The sequence below is a fragment of the Vombatus ursinus genome, unplaced genomic scaffold (genome assembly GCF_900497805.2).
Source record: "Vombatus ursinus unplaced genomic scaffold, bare-nosed wombat genome assembly UNPS02009205.1, whole genome shotgun sequence".
NCBI lineage: Eukaryota > Metazoa > Chordata > Mammalia > Diprotodontia > Vombatidae > Vombatus > Vombatus ursinus.
In genome coordinates this window covers 41,862,836-41,884,635 of record NW_020948983.1, presented here as the reverse complement: position 1 = coordinate 41,884,635, position 21,800 = coordinate 41,862,836, and the positions used below count along the sequence as shown (strand labels likewise).

The 21,800-nt window shown below is 38.6% G+C and overlaps 1 protein-coding gene across 6 annotated transcripts in view; it reads left to right on the top strand.

Annotated features, from left to right (window-relative positions):
- The window catches only part of FAM169B (family with sequence similarity 169 member B), a 110,070-nt gene extending 89,378 nt beyond the window's left edge, over window positions 1-20,692 (top strand). For 4 of the 6 annotated variants that reach the window (XM_027852221.1, XM_027852222.1, XM_027852218.1 and 1 more), the window contains exons 6-9: window positions 5,875-6,057; window positions 8,575-8,703; window positions 16,693-16,796; window positions 18,648-20,692. In XM_027852221.1, the coding sequence (XP_027708022.1) occupies window positions 5,875-6,057; window positions 8,575-8,703; window positions 16,693-16,796; window positions 18,648-18,866 (635 nt within the window). In that variant the 3' untranslated portion in view covers window positions 18,867-20,692. Of the gene's footprint in view, window positions 1-5,874; window positions 6,058-8,574; window positions 8,704-16,692; window positions 16,797-18,432 lie in introns of all 6 variants that reach the window. The other 2 variants (XM_027852219.1, XM_027852223.1) reach the window with 2 other exon arrangements.
- Window positions 20,693-21,800: the final 1,108 nt, after the last annotated feature.

Below are 21,800 nucleotides of genomic sequence, written 5' to 3'. Positions count from 1 at the left end.
GCTCTATTCTTAAGATCACATGGTTCAAGGAATAATTTCTTTAAAGAACTCCGAAGATTTAATAGTATTTAAAAAAAAGCATTTATGCTTTTTAGCATTAGTGCTTTTAGCATTGTATGTAGTGTGGTAATGTGATATATACATCTGTGTGTACATATATAAATGTGTAGTATACACATGTACATATATATGCAGGTATATTATATATATCCATATATGGATTGCTCTCTCTCTCTCTGCCCCCCTTCCTCTCTCTCTCTCTCTCTCTCTCTATGCATGTGTGTCTCTCTCTATCTCTCTCACCCCTTCTCCCTCTCTCTCTCCTTCTCTTTCTCCTTCTTTCTCTCCCCCTCTCTTCCTTCCAGCCCTCCCTCCCTCCCTGTGACTTTTTTTTGGTATTTGAAACTCCAAATGAGGTAATTCATCCACCAATACGGTTTGGTACCTTCTCTGTAATATATAATGTACTTCAAAATGAAGTGTATATAGTAGTTCTTCATAACAAGAGATCCAAGTGAACCATCCTTTCTGAATATGAAAAATGATGGAGAAAAAAATGTGACTTTTCAATCTGATAGAGATCTTTTATTTGCTACTCTGATACTGGTATAAGAAAAATAATGGGAAATACATTCCCTGTGTTTCTTTCTCTTCCTATAAGGTTGAAAGAGAATATATATTTAGAATGAAAAGAGGTAGAAATTAGTAGCGTTAAGATGAATTAAATCAGATATAATTTTCACACACATGCCCCACCCCCCTCAATTCAGAGAAACATTTAGTTTGACTTCAGGAGGAGTTTATAGTTCAAAAATCTGGTATAGTTACTGGTCTTTTCAAAGCCATGGTCCCAGGTCTTGATTTTTGTTATGGTATAAGGTCAACTTGAGAGTTGCCACTTGGTAAAAAGGAGGTGTAGTACCTGACTTCCTACTGAAATATTCAGTGATATAGTTAGACCTCAATGGACTGGGCTTCATTGACTCAGAATATTTATCCTAGGTCAGGTAGAAGTTTACCTTTTCACTGGGCTTGAGTGTAAATTGATAAGATTAATAAAGAGCACAAATTGCATTTCAAGGGATATGTTTAACCTACTTAAACGAACAAGCTCTTTGGCTTTATTTATTTATTTATTTTTAATTTTCAACATTTGCTTTTATAAGATTTTGAATTCTAAATTCTCCCCCTTCCTCCACCCCTTTCCTCCCCAAGATGGTATGTAATCTGATATAGGCTATACATGTATGATTATATTAAACATATTTCCACATTAGTCATGTTGTTAAAGAAGAATCAGAACAAAAGGTAAAAACCATGAAAAAAAAAACAACAAAAGAAAGAGAAAATCGTATGCTTCAATCTGCATTCAGACTCCATAATTCTTTCTCTGGATGTGGATACCATTTTCCACCATGAGTCTTTTGGAATTGTCTTAGATCATTGCATTGCTCTGAAGAGCTAAGTTTCATGAAGTCGATGATCATACAATGTTGCTGTTGCTGTATACAATGTTCTCCTGGTTCTGCTGACTTCACTTAGCATCAGTTCACGCAAGTCTTTCCAGGTTTTTCTGAAATCTGCTTGCTCATCATTTCTTATAGCATAATAGTATTCCATTACATTCATATACCACAACTTGTTCAGCCATCCTCCAATTGATAGGCATCCCCTCAAGTTCCAATTCTTTGCCACCAAAAAAGAGCTGCTATAAATATTTTTGGACATCTGGGTCCTTTTCCTTTTTTTATGATCTCTTTGGGATACAGACCTGGTAGTGGTATTGCTGGATCAAAGGGTATGCCCAGTTTTATAGCCCTTTGGGCATAGTTCCAAATTGTTCTCCAGAATGGTTGTATCAATTCACAACTCCACCAACAATGCATTAGTGTTCCAGTTTTCCAACATCTTCTCCAACATTTATCATTTTCCTGTTTTGTCATGTTAGCCAATCTGATAAGTGTGATGTGGTACCTCAAAGTTGTTTTAATTTGCATTTCTCTTATCAATAGTGATTGAGAGCATTTTTTCATATGACTGTAGATAGCTTTAATTTCTTCATCCGAAAATTGCCTGTTCACATCCTTTGACCATTTATCAACTGGGGAATGACTTTATTCTTGTAGATTTGACTCAGTTCTCTATATATTTTAGAAATGAGGCCTTTATCCTACTGGCTATAAAAATTAGAACAATCTTTGTAAAGATACTTCTTTGTGAAATATTTTTTAAGAAGTAGATACCATTCATAATAATAAGGTATATCAATTCATGAATATTAGCTGGCATAGTTGATAAGAACACTGGACTTGGAGTCAGTGAGACCTGGGTTCTAATCTTGCCTCCAATATTAATATTTTCAGATTATGGACAAGCAATTTAATTTCTCTGAGCTTAAGACAGCTTTATCTCTGTAGTCTATATCTATGGAGAGACAGACAGATAAACAAATGGATGTAGATGGTTGGATGGCGAGGGAGAGGGAGGAGCAGTGTGGTCACAGAGCCAGCCTCTGAGTCATGAAGACCTGGGTTACTTTGGGCAAGTCCGTAACTCTCGGTGCCCCAAAGTAACTAAGACTGTATGTCATAGAAAAGATATCAGCCTTGTTTGGTAGAGGCGGTTACCTCATCCAGGAATACCCTGTATCAAAGAACAGGTCTAATCTCTATTTGTCCATATACACACGTGTGTATGCATAATATAAAAAAAATCACAGGTCTAATCCATATGTGTATACATATATACACATATGTATGTGTAATGTATATGCATAATGAGTATATGTATGTATGCATACACATGTGTATTTATTTTTTTCAAGTGTCTTGAATTACAAAGCATTTGACTGTTGAGACATTTGTGCATTGACTTTTCTCACAGACATGTAAACAGGACTTCTCACTTTCCTACCCCAACTGACCTCCCCCATCCCCTCCTGCCCAAATGGGTGAAGTTGATTTTTAGGGCTCTTCAATTCACATTATAGCGTTTGTTCTTCCTTTTGTCTTCTTTGCTGGCCCCCCCCCCCCCCCCCCGCATCCAGTGCTGTCTACCAGGCTCCAAGGGAGTACCTTGCAACCTTTTCTTAACTATTTTCCTAACAAAAGAGGAACTTGTCTAGTGTTTCTTTCCTTTAGGGTTTTGATTTGTTAGCATGAATTAGATAAATTACAGTTGGCTTTGGCTGAATTTGCAATTCCTCACAAATAGCATCTGCATTTTAATATCTCAACTGTTCATAATTCAAAGGAGCAAGTAAGGTGGGAATTTTAGGTGCCTTGGCAGGAAAAGGAATTTTTGGGAAGGGTCAGAAGATGTTCTACCTCCCGATGCGTGTATGTGATCCTGAACTTAGCTCTTCCTGGACTTAGCTCTTTCTTGCGGCTGACACATCTGTGCCACACAAGGGATTTCTATGGTTATCTTTGGAATGTCTGAGGTCCTTGGAGACTGCAAGGTGGTACAGTGGATAGAGTGCTGGACTGGGAGTCAGGAAGATCTGAGGTCAAATCCAGCCTGAGACACTAGCTGCGTGACCCTTAACAAGTCATTTAATCTTTCTCCTATAAAATGAGGATATTACTAGACCCTATCTCAGGGTTGTCATGAATATCAAATGAGATAACACGTGTAAAGTACTTCGCAAACCTTAAAGTATCATTATGCTAGCCAGTCATTGTTGTTGTTGTTTTTATCACCAAATCTATAGAGTGCCTACATCCTTTATTTCTCATGATCATTCATGGCTATTTTACTGTGCTTTAAGCTCTGTCCCTTAGAGAGGTGACACACATCATGTCGTATCTATCATTAATTAGCAAGAAGTGGATTATTCTTGTGCTGACTTTACTGTTTTCAGCCCAGTGGTTCATGTATTTAACTCAACTCTTTTCTCCTTCTTAGGGAGTGTCAGTGTAATAAAAGGACATCCAGTGAGCCTGCTGAAGCAATAGTTTGTGCTCTCTTTACTCTTTTTTGTTCATCAGTCTGATTATACATTTTTGATGTACTAACACAAACACAAGGTTATAATTGCTGTTTGACGGATCTCTGCTCCCATCTTTTGGAGACGATGTAATAGGGGATCTGAATGAATGAGTGAATGGATAGATAAATGAATTAAATGAATCACTAAGGCCATGAGTTACCATGAGGTTTAGAGTGGAAATGTCATTATATCTGCTACTTTGCTGATCATTGATGACCATCAGTCATGTCACAGTTCAGAAACTGACATCCACCGTTGCTGAGTGTTATCTCCTCCTAACCTTGTTCTTTTCCAGTCCCATTTCTTCAGGATTCCTTTCTGATCACCTTCCCTGACTCAACATATACATTCTTCCATTTTAAAAAATCTGTAGTCTATGATTATCCCATTGAGAGGGAGTAGGGCATATTAAAAAAGACATTATATTAAGGATCAAGAGGCTCTTTATCTTGTTCTTCCACTAGCTTTGTGACTATAGTTAAGTCACCTAATTTCTCTTGTCTTGTTACCTCATCTGTCAAATGAAAGACTTAGATGAAAAGATCCTTAGGTTCTTTTCAGTCAATCAAAAATCAATTAATTGGGGCAGCTAGGTGGTGCAGTGAACAGAGTTCTGGCCTTGGAGTCAAGAGGATCTGAGTTCAAATCCAGCCTCAGACACTTAAAACTTAACTGGCTGTGTGACCCTGGGCAAGTCACTTAACCCCGATTGCCTCACCAAAAAAGCAAAAAAGAAAAACAATCTATTAATCAATAAATATTTAAGTGCCTACTGCTGCCAGGCACGATGCTGAGCTCTTTAACATTCCTTGAACCTATGCTGTGACTCATTTGGAAATCTGCTTGCTATCTCTCCTCCCAATTTTCTCCCCAGAACATATAGCTTTGTAGTTTAAAATCAGATTCTTCATGCTATCCTATAGTATATACTTATGTTCTACTAGAGATTGGTCACCAGTCTTAATTATTCACTATTTAACTACTCTATATCTCAGTTTATCCTTCTGTAAAAGAGACAGATGAGTTAGATAGTGGATAGAGTACTGACCCTGGAGTCAGAAAGACCTGTGTTCATATCTGACCCCAGATACTTACTAACTGTGTGACCTTGAGCAAGTCACTTGACCTCTGTATGCCTTAATCTACTGGGGAAGGAAATGGCAAACCAGTATTCTTCCAAGAAAACCCCATGCACAGTATGGTTTGCAGGGTCACAAAGAGTCAGACACAACTGAACAACAAAAAAAGAGGAAGTGTGGCATAGTGAATAATTTCATTTTTGTTTTTATATTGCCACTAATATATAGAAGGTGCTAAACAATGCTTGATTGAGTGCTGGGCTTGGAGTCAATAAAACCTTAGTTCAAATCCTGCCTGTGTTACTTAGTAGTTGTATGACCTGGGCAAGCCCCAAGCATGATTCAGGCAACTTCCTGGGACCTATCTTTGAAGTCATTAATTATCATCTAACTCATAGAGGCGTTTGAGCATTGGTGGAAGGGGTTCCTACATTGGAAATTCCCTACAGGAATAAAATCATTGACTCCTTTATGTATTCTTTTGTGTAAACCCATACCGTAGTGACAGATGTGTATTTCAGTAATTCAGTAGCAACTTACGGTTCTGCAAAGAAATTGCTGGAGAACTTAGTTCACATGTTGATTGGAAAAGATCTCTTGTTTTCATCTTGAGCAGTTTAGTTTGTGAATCTAATGCAAATTGCTGGTGGATTTCCAGTGAACTGAGTATTTACTCGGAGCCTTGAATGGTTGTGTAGGGACATTGCTAGGTCAGTATTCCGTGTGACCCAGCCCAGCCGAGCCAAACCCTGGTGCCCAGTTGGCACTAGTGAGAGAAAAGCACTTTTTGTTCTCTCCTTCTAGGTAGTCTGTGTGGCAGAAACACCAGTGAGTGCTATATGCTGCCTGTGTTGGACACTGCATTTGTCAGGCGAAAACACCGAAGAGAAGGTCTTGGGATGAAAATGCTGCATGACTTTTGTCAGACTTTTGCGACTGAAGATGCCTTAGGGATCAGCTGCCCCATTTCCACTGCTATGTACCAAGGTAAAGCACAGGATGCAGACACGTTTGGGTAAGGGGTCGTGAATAATTGATGTACACTTCATCTGTCAGGGCAATCCCAGTGGCTCCAGCTACTCAGTGGTTCAGTAAACAGATTCAGAAGCCCATCAGTGATGGTCCCTGTATTCCATCATCAGGTGTTTTTACCAGCTCTTCCATGGTATCAAGTCCACCTACTCTGGGTAAGTGGACACTTAGTTTTTCTTTCATCCTTGATTATCTCTCCTGTGCCTTCCAAATATTATTTGATCAAAAGAGGCAACTCCTTCTTAAACTGAAAAATTATGAAGAATAATTCTCCCTTCCACCTAGAATTCAACAAAATTAAAATGTTACCAAAAAAAAAAAAAAAAGGGAAACCATTGTTGTCCCTGGTACAGCATGTTGGCACTGCTACTTTTTAGGGAATGTCAGAACTTCTTTGATCTCTCATTTGTGCTTACAGTTCATTAACTTGCCCTTTCAACTAGAAACCACCAGAGAATAGCTTCTTCAGCTTAAGGAATTAAGGTGATAAGGAACAACAGAAAAGGGAGAGTACTTAGTATGCTGAGCATTTGAGCATATGGCAACCCCAGTACTCTGTGTGGACCTTTCCCTCTTAGCTTGGTAGCTCTTAACCTTGACAAGGGCAAGTCTCAATGGACAGCTGTGTTTGGGAAAGGGGCTGGAAGGCCCCTATTGTTGGTTTTTTTTCATCTCACCAGTCTGAAAAATTGGGACATGACTTGAAATTGACCCCCCTGTTGTTTCCAGGGTTCCCTTTTAAAATTGTAAATGCAGAAAAAAAAAAAAACAAACTCAGTAAAATTGTAGTAGGGCACTGAATTTGGAGTCGGTAAGACCTGGGTTCATATCTTGCCTTAGATACTTACTAGCATTGTGATCCCTGGCAAATAGATTAACCTGTGTAGGTCTCAGTTTCCTCATATGTAAAATGAGGGGGTTGAATTCCATGATCTCTTCCAGCTCTAAATCTATGATTCTAGGGTCCTATACCTTCAAGACAATGGGACAATGGCAAGGAGGAGGGAAAAACAATGAGACAATAAAGACCTGTCATTAGTTTGAAGTCCTAAGGGAAAGATTCTGGAAGTAGAACAAGCTTTCATATTTTTCTCCCAAGTGCCTTTACTTATTTCTTTGTATTTTCTAACTCTCAGGCTATTATTAAACTCCATGGATTCCTTGAATTGCTTCAAATATAGCTTCAGGCTCTCTCCAGTGCAGAGCTCACTTTATGGCATCAGTTTGTGCCAGAAACCAGGAGGCCATTGCTCACTTTTTTCCCAGGAGGGCTCTCTCTCCTCATTCTCATTCCATTCTGACATCATTATTTGAGTAGGCCTGGCCACTCACTCCTCTCACACTTCCTGAAGTTCATTCTTTCAATAGAGCAAAACAACTACTAAGAACATACTTCATCTTCCTCTGTGGGAATGAAAGGCTGAATAACGGGAAGAGAGCTTGAGGGCTTGGCTAGAGTTCCGTGTTAGAAAGCTCTGTGGGCACTGGAGGGCCCCACCCATTTTTGAGGTTGCTGCTCTACCTTGGTTTGATAGGGTAAAGAGCGTGAATGACAATTTGTTCTGAGTTGTTTGGTGCTAAATTTTTTTTTCTTCCTGATTGGAGACTTGGCTTGTTGTAGCCATTCTGAGGAATGTCTCAGGGGATTTGAAATGTTTTTCTCAAGCATTTAATATGCTGATGTGTGGTGAACAGGAGGAGTGTGGAAGAATAGAGTACAGTGTAGGAGAAGGACTGTGAGAAGTCACAATATTAGTAATTTAATCAACCTATCAATCAGTGCAGTTTGAGCACCACTTTAGCACTGACCTGGGGCCTTTAAGGAAAATGACCAGCCTCTTTTCCCAAGAAACCTAGTCTAGTTAGAGGTTTATAACGATCACATGTGAAAGAGACTTGAATGTGCATCAGGCAACATGCAAATGTTAGGATTGTTCAGTGGAGAACTCTAGAAAAAGTTAGAAAGCAGACTAGTGAGCCAATGTGGGTTTTTGGGCAAGGTAACAACATGATGAAAACAGGATTTGATGGAGATAATTGTGGCAGATGCATGTAGTATGGTTTGGAGGAGAAAAGAGACTCTAGGCTGGTGGTCAGCTAGAAGGCTGCTGCAGTAGTCCATGGACCTAAATTGAGATGATAGGGATGGAGATTGGGCCTGTGACCTCGCTGATAGAGGGAACTCTCAGGGAAGGAAACTTTCTCTGCTAGTACAGGTAGCCACCACCTTCCCTGCAAGTTGCCTGGAGCGCTGCTAGGAGGTTAAGTAACTTTTCCAGGGCCATATAACCAGTATACATCAAAGACTTAACTAACCCCTAACGGCATGCATCTGAAATTAAGGTAACCTGTGGAATGAGGTAACCTGTGGAAACACTGTTGGAATAAAAATGACCCAGTTTTGTTGAAGTGTGGGGCCCTTAGTTTATACTTAATTCACTAATTTTTTTTTCCTCCTTGAATTTCCTTCAGTTTGTCACAAGTTCTTACTGGCCTATCCAGAGGAGCAGGATCGACTGTGGCAAGTAGAGGCTCCAGGAGACTGGTGCCAGAGGGTGAACATTTGGCTAAAGATTCAACTTGAATCAAGCCTTTCCTACAGTAAGTATAAATGAGAAGTATACATTTTGGTTTTATAGCTTTTATACTTATGAAAGTGAAGATAAAAGTTTAATTAATAGCGAGTACTGAGATTCAGATCCTCCCTTTGGCATTTACTCTCTGTGTGACCACGGACAAGTCACTAAACCTTTCCAGGCCTCAGTTTACTCGTATGTAAAATGAGGGCTTGTACCAGATGACCTCTGAGGGCTGTTCCAGCTTCTGACATCCACATGCCTCCTTTTATTATGTTCAGAGTATAAAAAAATTAGGAGTGTATGGATCACTTGCTCCAGTTGATAAGCGACTATTGAGATGGAGTGTAGCCACTTGGTGGATTTCTTTTCTTCTGTCCTGCCAAATTGAGAAAGGGATTTGGCCTAGGCAGGCTACCTTAGGAAGACTCTCCTATTTAAAAATACATCTCTCCCCCCCTCCCCTTTCCAAATTCGTTTGAATCAACTAGCTCTCCTTTTAAAATACAAATACTCCTTTGAAGTGTTAAACCCATACTTTAGTTTAAATTTCTTTTAGAAGGGCAGATCTAATTGCCCAGAGGGGAAGGAGGGGCCTTGGCTTTGGCCAGTCTCTTTACCTTTATCCCTGAACTTCCTTTGATTGGAGGAGGGTCTCACAGTTTCTAAAGGTCCAGAGGAGTGGTCCTCTTCCCATTTTCCCACTGATGTCCTAAATGATGTCCTCAGATCAGTTGGCAGTAGTGTCTTCGTTAGGATCCGAGGACAAAGATGGACACAGATTTACCATGCTTAAGGGGATTATACCATGAATGAGAGGAAAAACAGGATTTACAGCAACTGGTGGCTATGAGTTTCCCCCTTGCAGCATGTGCTCTATAAGTCTGAACCGTGTTCTCACTGTACTGCTTTCGTAAATACCCCTTTCTAAAAACTGCTTAAGACTGATTGACTAAATTGATTTTTTTTTTTTGAGGCAGCTAGGGTTAAGTGACTTGCCCATGGTCACACAGCTAGTAAGTGTCTGAGGCTGGATTTAGAACTCAGGTCCTCCTGACTCCAGATCCAGTGTTCTATCTACTATGCCACCTAGCTACCCCTATAAATTAATTTTCAACTGATATTCTTGAGGGTGAAGCACACCAGTGGGGGCTTGAGCTGTGGTATTGCAGAATCAGCCCTGACTTCTCAGGATTACCTTAGAACCTTGAAGAGGAAGGATTTGGCCAGTCTAGCTCTGGAAATTCTACTTAAAAGAGGGAGATAGAATAAGCATGCCACAGAGCATATATGGGCTCTGTGAGGGAGCTTGGGCAGGTTAAAATTGAGCCCTTCACAATTGCAGGGAACCCCGCCCCCCAAAATATTCTCCATGTAGGAGTTTCATTATTGGATATTCTAGATTCAGTGGAAAAAATTATAAATTTTGTTTTCTCTTTTTTTGTTTCAAACAGTAATCTTACAAAGGTTTTTCCACTATTTCCTGAAAAGTCTAGTTCTTTTTGAGGTGATTTGTGCAGACAGTACATTTGTTGATTCATTGAAATTTAAGGACTCATTTGTGGGGTTACTAAATCTGGCACAAGTATTGATTTTGAGGCTAATGTGAAAAATATGGAGTTTGCATCCTTTAAATATTGGTGCCTGGCACCTGGAGCATACCATGGTAGCTCATAAATGTTCATGTCTTTTTTCTTTCTTTTTTGCTTTTAAGGAGACCTAGAATGCTTGCCTTCTTTGTAAAATTAGTCCAGCCAGTTTGTGTGAGGTCTTTGCTGGCCTAGAAACTTCGGAATCATTGCCCCTAAGTGATTAATCCCTTTTTCTCCATCTCATCCTTGTTTAGAGCTTATTTGAACTTGTTTTCTATTGTGTTTAACTAAGTATACTTGTCCTGCTACTGGGTAAGTTTGGAATTCCAGTAGGAATAGCCTCTGAAGTAGTAAGGATACATTGCAGTAGAAGATTTTGGATAAGATTTTCAAAGAGGATGTAGTACAGGGACTCCCAGAAGGAAGGAAGAAAAAGAGAAAAGGGAGGAAATGAGGAATTATGGGCCTTCTACATGCCAGGCACTATGCTAAGTAGGTTTTTTTGGGGGGGAGAGGGGAGGCAATTGGGGTTAAGTGACTTGCCCAGGGTCACACATCTAATAAGTGTCAAGTGTCTGGTCTCAGACCAGTTTTGCACTCAGGTCCTCATGACTCCAGGGCCAGTGCTCTATCTATTGCACCATTTAGCTGCCCCTAAGTATTTTATAAATATTATCTCATGATCCTCATAACAACTTTGGGAGATAGGTGCTATCATTATCCTCAATTTACAGTTGAGGATACTGAGGCAGTGACTTGCCCTGGGACACACAGCTACTAAGTATTTGATGCTAGATATGAACTCAGGTTTTTCTGCCTCCAGGTCCAGTGCTCAATCCACTACTCTACCTAGCTGCCTCAGAAGAATATTACTGAGGCATTTGTGGAAAGGAACACCTTGAAAATTTTGCCCAGAACCCAGTTGGATGGCCTTATGCACTGAGGGAATCGTGCAATTTTTCACTTAGGACAGTTTGTTTTCTCACCAGACAGTTGGGGGAAGAAAGTGACTTCCAGTTGACCCCTGGTCCTTTTTTAAATCTTTTCAAGGGTAGCTTCACCCTATTTGGAAAGCTCTGTTGGGGGAGAGAAAATAAAAGTGGTGCCCCATTATTGGGAAAAGGCAAAGTACCCCAATCTCCCTTGGACCCAGGTCCAGTTGGTTGTAGCACTTGGTACCAGACAGAGCTCAGAGTTGAGGTGCCCTTCATGGGAGAGGGAGTGGGCAAGGATCCCAACTCCTTGGAACCAGTAGAGGGATGTTGTATATTCTTACCTGAAGAGTAAGGGGATAGGCTTCTAATTCCTGGGAGGACTAGCCTTTCTGTTGAATAAGGACCTCATGTCTACTGTTGTTTCCCTTCTACAAAAGGCTTTCAAAGACTTTTTGCCAGTCTAAGGATTTTTTATTGAGAGGTATCTAGTTAAAATGGGGTGAAGTGGTTTGACCCCATCCTCATATTTTAGTGAGGTTTCTTTCATCCTTAAAGGAATCAAGAATGAGAATTTAGAGATAAAAGGAGGGTGGTTTTTGTTTTTTTTTTTTTTGGACCCAGTGCTTGGTTCTCCTAGACCTTGGTGGAATTGTGAACTAATTTGTTTGAGGACAGGGAGCAGGGACTGTTTTTCACTAGTTGTGGCTAGACCCCAAACCAGGAAGACCAGGGTTCAGGTCCCACCTTGGACACATATTTGGCTGTGCAACCCTAGGTAAATCACTTAACCTTTGAGTGCCCTAGGTAACTAGGTGGCTAGGTAACTCGATTGACGGTTACAAAGAGGACATAGACTTCCATTGATAAAAGGAATTTCTTTATCTGGGGAACTTTATCCCTGTAGCAATGAAATCATAGTTCCTGCCCCTATCCTTAACCCTAGTGCTTATCACTCTGATTTCCACATGGTAGGTAGGAGCTTAATAAATGTGTGTTGATTTCTTGATAGAAAGCCAAATTACAGCACATAGAATAAATAAAAGCACTGGGCACAGGAGAGTGGTGCAGAAATGGTACCACACACAAATATCACCTACTTTGAAATTTTGTCTGAAGTGTTTCTTGCCTGAGCTACAATTTCCTCACTGGTGATATGGGGGAACTAGATAAGATGATCTCTAAGGTCCCTTCTAGCTCTAAAATTCCAAGATTCTCTGTTTTGTCTCTAGTATTCTAGATTACTGACTCTTACCAATGACAAGGAAGGTACTTGAGACAGGAATTCAAGTCTAAAGGCATTGTTTTATTATTAATAAAACAAGTTAGAACTTTCTGAAAGTTGAGGTAGAAACTTTGTTCAGCACCTATGACTTAATGACTGCAGTTCTCAAACTGAGCTTGCTTGGGTAGTTAAATTTTCTTAAAAAAAAAAAAACAAGTATTTTACTGCTTTACTCTGATGCATTACCTGGCTCAATCCAGTGCATTATTGGTTGCTATCCCAACATCTAGATAGCTGGGACAGATAAATTTAGGTGCCATTAGTTTATAGATTCTAAATGGCAGTTTTAGAGAATCAGTTTTATCAGATTTTTTTGGTTTGTTTTTTCATTTTGAGGAGTACAACATTAAAGCTTTAGTATTTTCCTTCACTTTCACTTGACTAAGATACTATTACCCTTGTCTGACATTTTGGAATTGGTGGAGAGATCATTATGGTTCTTGCTAAGCAAACAGAGATGTTGTTTTCCTTCCCATGTGTATAAATTGTTTGGCCTCTAGAGAGTGACAGTAGGCACATTTTAGTTTATTGAAAAAAATGGAAATATCTTGTGCTTTATAGCACCTTTCATCTAGGAGGCTTTTGTGTGCCTTTACAAACATCAATGGGGCATCCTAACACCTTGTGTGGTAGTTACTAGTATTACTTTAACTGTAATAGTAATGAGGTAGTTAAGTGGCTTGTCCAGAAGAAGTGGGAATGAAAAAAAGAGATAAAGGGGGAGGGAAAGGGGGAAAGGAACAGGGGAAAAAAAGGAAGGGAGAGGGAGGGAGAAGTGAGAAATAGAGACAGAGAGAAAGACAGAAAGATAGGGAGACAAAAACAGAGACGGAAAGACAGAGAGAGAAGAGAGAGCTTGGAATCCCTTTCCAAGGGCAGCCCAAACAGCTATGATCACTGCAGAGTTATTGATGATGAAGTTCAGAAATGAGCCTTCCACCCCTATAGCTGCCCTTCTGCATTAACAATTCTTACTCCTTTGCGAGGATAGAGTTGAAAGGAGGGAGAAGGATTAGGAAGCAGGTTTTGGAAATTTAATAGGATGTGGGGAGGAAGAAATTTTTGCATAATTAGGAAGATGGTTGTCAATTCTAATACTTCCACTTGGTATCATTTCAAGGGCTGCCGTCTCAGTGGGGGGCAGTGTGGATCAGTAGGAAGAAGGTAACCGGAAATTAGATGCCAGATCTGATGTTTTGACTTTTGGTGAGAATCCTTATCTCTCCTCCTTCAGTCTCAGTAAAAATATTTGAAAGAATATTGGTAAGGAACAGTTTGAGGACCTTAGAGGAAGAAAAGGGATCTTTGGAGCACTGGGGCTGGGAAAGGATAAATTAATTATGGTCAATAAAGCTCCTAAGTTGTCTTGTATTTTAAGCTTGAAATTTAGATTCCTGACTTTTCACTAACTTTGTAAATTATGGCACTGTTTCCAGCTTGACTGATACCTTCTGTTTATCCCAAAGCATGGCAGCAAGAATTTTAAGTCTACTCAACCCACCCTCTCCATCTTGTAATTATTATGCTGGTTAGTTAGTGCTGAAATTTCAGGTTGTTTTCCAAGTTGGTGATGTGTGGGCTGTCAGGGCAATCACACATTAGCTCCAATAAGTTACTCAACCCTGAATCTACTTCTCCTCCTCAGAAACAGTTGAATTTTGATCTCTTAGAAATTCTTGTAGTTCACTGAATGATACTCAGTTCCTGGAACTTTTTCCTACTTGTAAATAGTAAATCCCATAGGCACATTTGTTTAGTTTAGCTTTTAATTAGCTAGCTATTCTTAGAGTTGCTTTCTTGGATTGTTTTAGATTTTACAAGCCATACGGCTATCCTTTCATTCCAGGCTGTTATTTCTGGAAGTTTTCTGCACACTTAAGTGTTGTAAAAATAAAATTGTGTATAAGACTTCCAGTGAAACAGACCACTTTCTTAGATACTGAGTGCACATGCTAATATATCATAGACATTTTACGGTTTTTCCAATAGGGAAAAAAAATCCTTCTTATGCTTTCGGATGTTTAATATATATATATATTTTATAGCTCTTTTAGCAGCTTTGTTTAAGGATTGGATTTTAAACAAATTAACCTGTTTGTGATCATTGATAGCATATGTAGCTGAAAATCTTAGTGACAGCGTTAGAAGGTTGTTCATTTCAGATGGCCTCTGGGAACTTTCTGTTTAGATGCTGAACACAGTTGTGCACAGATTATGGAGCAAAGCAAATAGGATGAGATGCTAAAATCCTTTCTCTGGCAGCTTCCCAATCAAGCTTTGCAGATATTTTTCAGTGATGTTAAAAAGCATCATCAAGAAAGGGGTGAAATATAATATGCCAAAAATAAAATATGGTAAAATCATGTTGTTGAAGTAAATATGCAAAAAAAATCATCTTTTAAATGATGCTTTCAGTTTATTAGTTATATCTCATAAGTCCCACTTTAAAAGAAAAAATTAGATTAGTATTGAGTAGATTTAGCTGTCATCTCATGTGCAAGTAATTTCCATTAAAGAAGAATGCATTCCACCCCCTTCCCAAATGAATGTGATTTATTGTAACTTAAAGTCTGTTTTAATTCATTTTGGTGATGGTGTGTCCATCATTAGATCTGCTGTAATAGTCTGCTAGAAAATACTAGAAAATTCTCACAAGCTGAACTACTCACTTGCAGGGATTTTTGTTAATGCAATATTTTGAAAGGTTATATGGCTGCATCTAGTGGTAACTGAGGTAAACTGCAGTACCATATATTATATCATAGATGATATCTATTAAATTCACATTTACATTTAAATTGATCCAGGATATTAATACATTTTGTGAATTTTTCTGACAGATTATTGAATCTTCATCAATTTATAAATAAAATTCAGCATGATGTTTTATCATATGAAAATAAACAATTTCATATAACTCATAAAAATGAAGTTAGGAAGATAGAAAAGAATACAGACTGGTTTAACTACAAGCCATGAAGAAAATGTATCATCAAATAAATCTGAATTATTTCAAAGTTTGTTTTCTGAAAGATCAAAGTTGTATTTTTATTTCTGAATGCTGTGATTAAATTTTACCAAACTGGATTACTCACTTTAACAGTTTTTGCAGTGAAAGATACACATCCAGCTAAAGTATATGTTCACCCTACTTAAAAAATTCTTTTTCAAGTAAAATGGAAAACCCTACTCATTTGGTTTTGGTTAATAATTTCCTCATTCATTAAGTTATTAACTTGACTCTTATTTCTGAATACCTGTAGCATTTAGTATGAAAAGGAACATAAAGCTTAAATCTAAAAATAGAGATTACATGTGCACAAATAAATATACAAGGTCAAATGCGTAAGTGTATAAGAAAGGTACAAATGTACTGCTTTGAAAGTTCATGGGAAGCGGCATTTGAATTGAGCCACCAAAAAAAAAAATACAGAAAAAACCAGAACAAATCCCCAAATTCCTTTCTAAATGAGTCACTTAAATTCGGGAATAACAATACAAAAAATGGTGGTATCTCTCATTAGCAAGACGGCACCATAAAGCATAGTGATGGAACACAGAAAGTAACAAGAACCCTCTTTTAATGTTAATCAACAATTTAGTCAATCAGCAAGCATTTATTAAACACCTACTATGTTCCAGGCACAAATCAGGACCATTAGATATTTGATGTAAATATCCAGGGATATGCCACAGCTTTTGGATGCTAAGAAACAACCAAGGCATGTCATCAAGCATTTATTAAGAGCATACTAGTGACCGGCACTGCTTAGCACTGGGAATACAAACCCCACATGAAAACAGTCTCTGCCCTTAATGAGCTTACATTCTAATGCAGGAAATGACATAGAAATAGCTATGTGTTTAAAAAACATAAAAAAATAGAGCAAATTGGAGGTAACCACAGAAGGCAGGCACTAGGAGAGCAGGAGGAGGACTGGGGAGGGCCTTTTGTAAAAGATAGCATTTGAGCTGAGTGAAGGTCAGGCAGATTTTTGCTTCCTGTATTTCTACTCTTTAGCTTTTTTCCTCCTCATCACCTGGCATGCATTTCTATAACTGCCCAAATTAAGATAAAGAGGATGAAATTGTGTTGTGGGACTAAAGATTTCCAGCAAGGTCATTTAGGTGTGGTCTTGGTCATTTTGCAGACTCCTGCCTACAGGGAGCTACCCTACATGCTTTCATTATGTTCTTTCCTTCAGGGAAAGTGACTTGTCAGGCAACTTCAGAGGAGGCAGAGAGCTGCCACAGAGAGAGTTTCCAAGATGATGAACCCAGACCATCGGATAATGAAGAAATGAACAAGGTATCCCGATTAATTTTTCATTTTGTGGGTTCCTCTGAAGGACGGGGGATTAAAAATCTTGTCCTTGTTTAGCAAAGCAATGGTCAAATTCTGAAAGGCTGATTCATAAAACAACTGTGGGCTTTACCATGGCAGCAGGCCATTGAGTTAGACCCCTAATCTCTGTTGTATTGGGAGGCAGTATGAAGAAGGACCATTATAATTAGGCCTTCTCATGGTAATCTTTTCTAAGCTAGACAAGCTATAACTAAGCTGAAACAAAACAAAGCCCACATAGAATGCCCAAGCTTTGCATTATAAAGAAAATATTGAAAATATGAATTAACAATTCTACAGGGAAACAGAGTCTTTTAAGTAGAACAAAAGCAAGACAAATTTGGCTTTGTCTTATCCTTTTTCCCTCCCTTTAAGTAGCACATTGATGGAAAATCAAGGGTTTATCCCTCCTTCTCCTTCTCATGGCTATGTTACTGGAAGTCTCTAAGCTGTTTGTTACTTTCCAGACTCTTTTTTGTTTTCCAATAACACATTTCCATGTGTGTTCTGACAGCAAAGCTAATTACTTTCCCATGAATGATGATCATGATGAAATCAGACACTTGGCATGGCATCACACTTTTAAAATTATTGTTGTTTTTGCCACCCCCAGATTATTTGTGAATTTGAAATTGTACATGTGTATGGAGCATTTTGTCCACTTTCCAAAAGTAGCTTTTTTTTTGGACCAGAAGACCCAACATGAAAGGTATACCATATGAACCAGTATAGACCTGAATTATTTTAGAAAAAAAGTTGCAAAGTGTTTGACATTAACTCAACCAATCTGCTAAAATGAGAACTTCCATTTTCTTTTATATCCAATTAAAGTAAAGTTCCATTTAAAACCACATTGGACAAGATTATTGTAGTTTAATTCCTTTGGGTAATCATAAGGCTTTTAACCATTACCTTCAGTAATTTCCTATAGCCTCCCATTAAAAGGAAGTGGGTGCTTCCAGAATAATGGTACATGGTATCCAGGAAGATAGGTCCTCAAGATTTTGGGCTCAACATTGTAGTAATCAACATTGTAGTAAAAATCGTAAACTCCTTGAGTTGTAAGGAACCATCTAGTCCAATCCCCACCTGAAATATGAAAAAAATATGAATATGCTCTACTATAACAACATTCCTGCCAAATAGTTAAGTTACCCAGCTTTTGAATACTTCCAGTGAGAAGAAATTTGCTTATCTCCTCAGATAGGACAGTTTTAATTTTTAGGAGTTTCTTCCTCATGCTGAACTAACTGCACTTTCACTCATTGGTTCTACGTGTACCCTCTGAGACCAAGCCAGAAACCAAACCCAGAAAAATCCTTTAAATTTTCTTCCACATGATCACACTTGAAATTCTTAAAAACAGCTATCATAAAGAAGACTGCCAATATTTTTTTCCCCAGTTATTCCATGGTCCTGCATTTTTTAAATAAGAGACTGTAAGTAAGAGACCTTCTGACTTTTATGAGTACTTTATCCAAGAAGGGGATGCCTCCAGATACCTTAGCAGTGTCTCAGTACAGAATTCTGTGCTGGCTTCTGGTAGAGCTACGTTGCACTAATTAATTAGAATTCTTTGTTGTCTCCTTTCTGGCTTCAGGATAGTCGTAGTAGAGAAACAACAGAAAAAATAAAGGAGAATAAAGATTACATAATGATAGAAGATGAATTCACTCCTCAGCCTCCTAGTAAAGAAAGCTCGAATCAAGACGTTCAGTGGAATGCCAAGAGGAGATCAGAGAAAGCAGATATAGTTGAAAATAAGCCTGCTAAACAAGTCAGGCCCAGTTTCTGACTTCCTTATTCTTGATGCAAAGAACCCTGAACTGGAAGTTGGAGACCTGGATTCCAGTGCTGGCATTGTCACTAGGTAACAATGTGACTATAAATGAGCTGCTTAATTTTTCTGTCTTAATTTTCTTACTTATAAAATCTGCCTTACCTACCTCACAGAACTGTTACAAGGATCAAATGAATAATACATGTGAAAGTGATTTAAAAATGATAAAGCAATTGTACCAATGCAAGAAATAATACAGAAAGGTTATTGTTCCATTTATCAAGATGCCGTTACCATTTTCCTTAGACTTTTAGGTTTCTTCATCTTAAGATGTTTTGTGGTGAGAGAGCATTCCGAATATCTGCAGTGCTTAAAATGAACTATGTTTTTATTTTTTCCTGTGGGGGAAAATATAGAAAAGAGTAGAGCCCTCTTCTCTCCACTGCTGCAGAGCTAGTTTGAAGAATTGCATAGAATGTCTAGAAAGAAGTAATTGAGGTTTTGTAAATATTGCTGTAAGATATTTCTATGGAAACAACATTTCTTATCCTGTAGAGCAAGATGCTATACCATGGAGCCAGAATCAAATGGCAGTGTAACCTCTTTTGCAAGATAGATAATTGATTTAAGTTTTTCTACATCTGGCCTTTGTGGAAAGGAAAAAAAAAACAAGCAAAAGATCTACCTTCTCCAGCCTGTATTTAAGTTTTATCCTTCTTTCTAGGGTAGATTGTAGGTGGAACAGAGTTCTGTGCTCTTGGTGCCTTTTTGTATATTGCTCGCATTAAAGAAATTTTTTTTTATGCTGGTGATATTTATAAGAAATGTTATAAAATTAGTCAGACCTTAAGGGGACAGGAGTTCTTCCTGAGAGCCAAGGTTGTATTGATTACTTTTTGAAAGTGAAAAGGCTTTTCCCAGTCCTCATGGCAAGCAGGAGATGCTCACATATCAAATTCACCACTAAAAGCTGCACGTCTCTGAATGTCAGTTTACTCATTTGTACAATGAAGGGCTTTGCCTAGATCAATGTTGCCCAAATTTATCTGCCCCTAAAATGATTTGGGTGATTGACATATACTGATCAATTGTCTTCAGGGCTCTAAGGTCATAGGAATTCTGGAGTAAAATTAAATCTATGTTCCTTTCCTCCAAAAATGCCACATGTGAATACATATTTTTATATGTGATTTAATGTGTAATATTTTAGAGGGAGAATACCACCATCAGTGACCAGAACCCTTATGAAGACTGTAAATCACCAGAGTTCCATGGAACATAGTTTTGGGGGACATGCTAAAAGTAGGTGGTCTTTGGATTTTCCATTATGGTGCAGTGGGAAAAGTGCTAGATTTGGAGTCAGAAAACATGAATTCAGATCCTGGCACTTTATAATGTTGGGCAACTCATTTCAATTCTCTAGAACTTAATTTCCTCCTTTATGTAAGTAGTTTTGTTTGAACATCACAATATCCTGTGAGGCCAGAAAGACGTGTTATTATTTTGCAGCTGAAGAAACTGAAACTTATATTTAATGACTTTCCCAAGCTCACAAAGGGAGCGTCAGACAGAAACAGAATTGGCACCGAAATTTCACTTGACTCCAAACCTATTGCTCTCTCTACCATACTGTGTACCAGGATTGCTAGATTGCTAGGATTGCCCCTACCTTGCTGTCTCTGGAACTCTTAATGATCAGAGGGTCAATATGCCAAGAGAATATTCTGCTGCTGGTGGAACCTGTAGACAGATATTGTTTATATTCCTTCATCTCTGTTCTCCCTTGAATGGAAGGAAGAATACATTTGAATAATAATATTATAGAATTCAGGAAGAACACATCTTAAAGTCCTTCACAAGAAATTGCAAGCCATCAAGTGCACTTAAATTTGTGGATGTAGATGTCCTATAAATGTCATGGAAGACATGGATTCTAATGTGAAAGGAAAATTGTTTATTGTATGTACTTTACCACTTGAAAAACTAACGTGTAGCGCTTTGTATTTACAAGAAAATGCACTGGTGGTACGTCTTAGGGGATTGATGATGTTGTGTTGCAATAAAAGGTGCCTTCCCAAAGGAAAAGCAGTTGATGTGTTGGCAGCATTTATTTGGGGCTAGGGAAATCAATGTCATTCAGATTTACATGAAAATATTCCAGAGTCAAGCAAAACCTCTCCTTGATCACCATTGTATTCAATTACATGCCATGCTAGCAGAGTGATTGTGTTGCTAGCAACTGCGCAGTTCAGTATTAAGAGTGAGTCCATGGAGGGGCAGCTAGGTGGCACAGTGGATAGAGCACCAGAAGTCAGGAGGACCTGAGTTCAAATGTGGCCTCAGACCAAACACTTGACACTTACCAACTGTGTGACCCTGGGCAACTCACTTAACCCCAATTGCCTAAAAATAAAAAAGAAAAATACAAAAAAAAAGTGAGTCCATAGATCAATAAACATTTAAGTGCCTACTACATGCCAGTCACTGTACTAAGTGCTGGGGATACAAAAAATGGCAAAAGACAGTCCGTGCCCTCAAAGAACTCACAATCTAATGGGGGAGGCAACATACAAACAAAAATGTGCCCATTCACTATATATACATGATGAAAAGGAAATAATCAATAGTGTGAAGACACTAGAATTAAGAGCGATTGAGGAAACTATTGCTTAAAAATCATGGATAATACTTTGACATTATGGTTCTTGAAGACAGAAACAATAAATTCACTCCATATATGTTACAGGGTTTGCTTAGCACAGTACCATGCACACACTCATAAATCTTAATTGATTGGGTTGAGGACATTTATATGGAATTCTATAGTTCAATAAAAAGTAAGGTTGTATTTATGAAATTAAAAAAAGGGGGATTGGGGCAGCTAGGTAGGGCAGTAGATAGAACACCGGCCCTTGAGTCAGGAGGATCTGAGTTCAAATCTGGCCTCAGACCAAACACCTGACACTTATTAGTTGTGTGACCCTGGGCAAGTCACTTAACCCCAATTACAAAAAAAGGTGGGGGGGAATCTTGGGGAGAATTTGGCTACGGCTGATGAAATCTGATGTTGTGGTCTGCCATTATGGTTCCTGGGCTCATAGGAATGTAGTTTTAGACCTGGAAAGGAACCTGAGAGATTACCTAGTCCATCCCCTTCAGTTTATATATAAGGGAACTGAGGCCCAAAG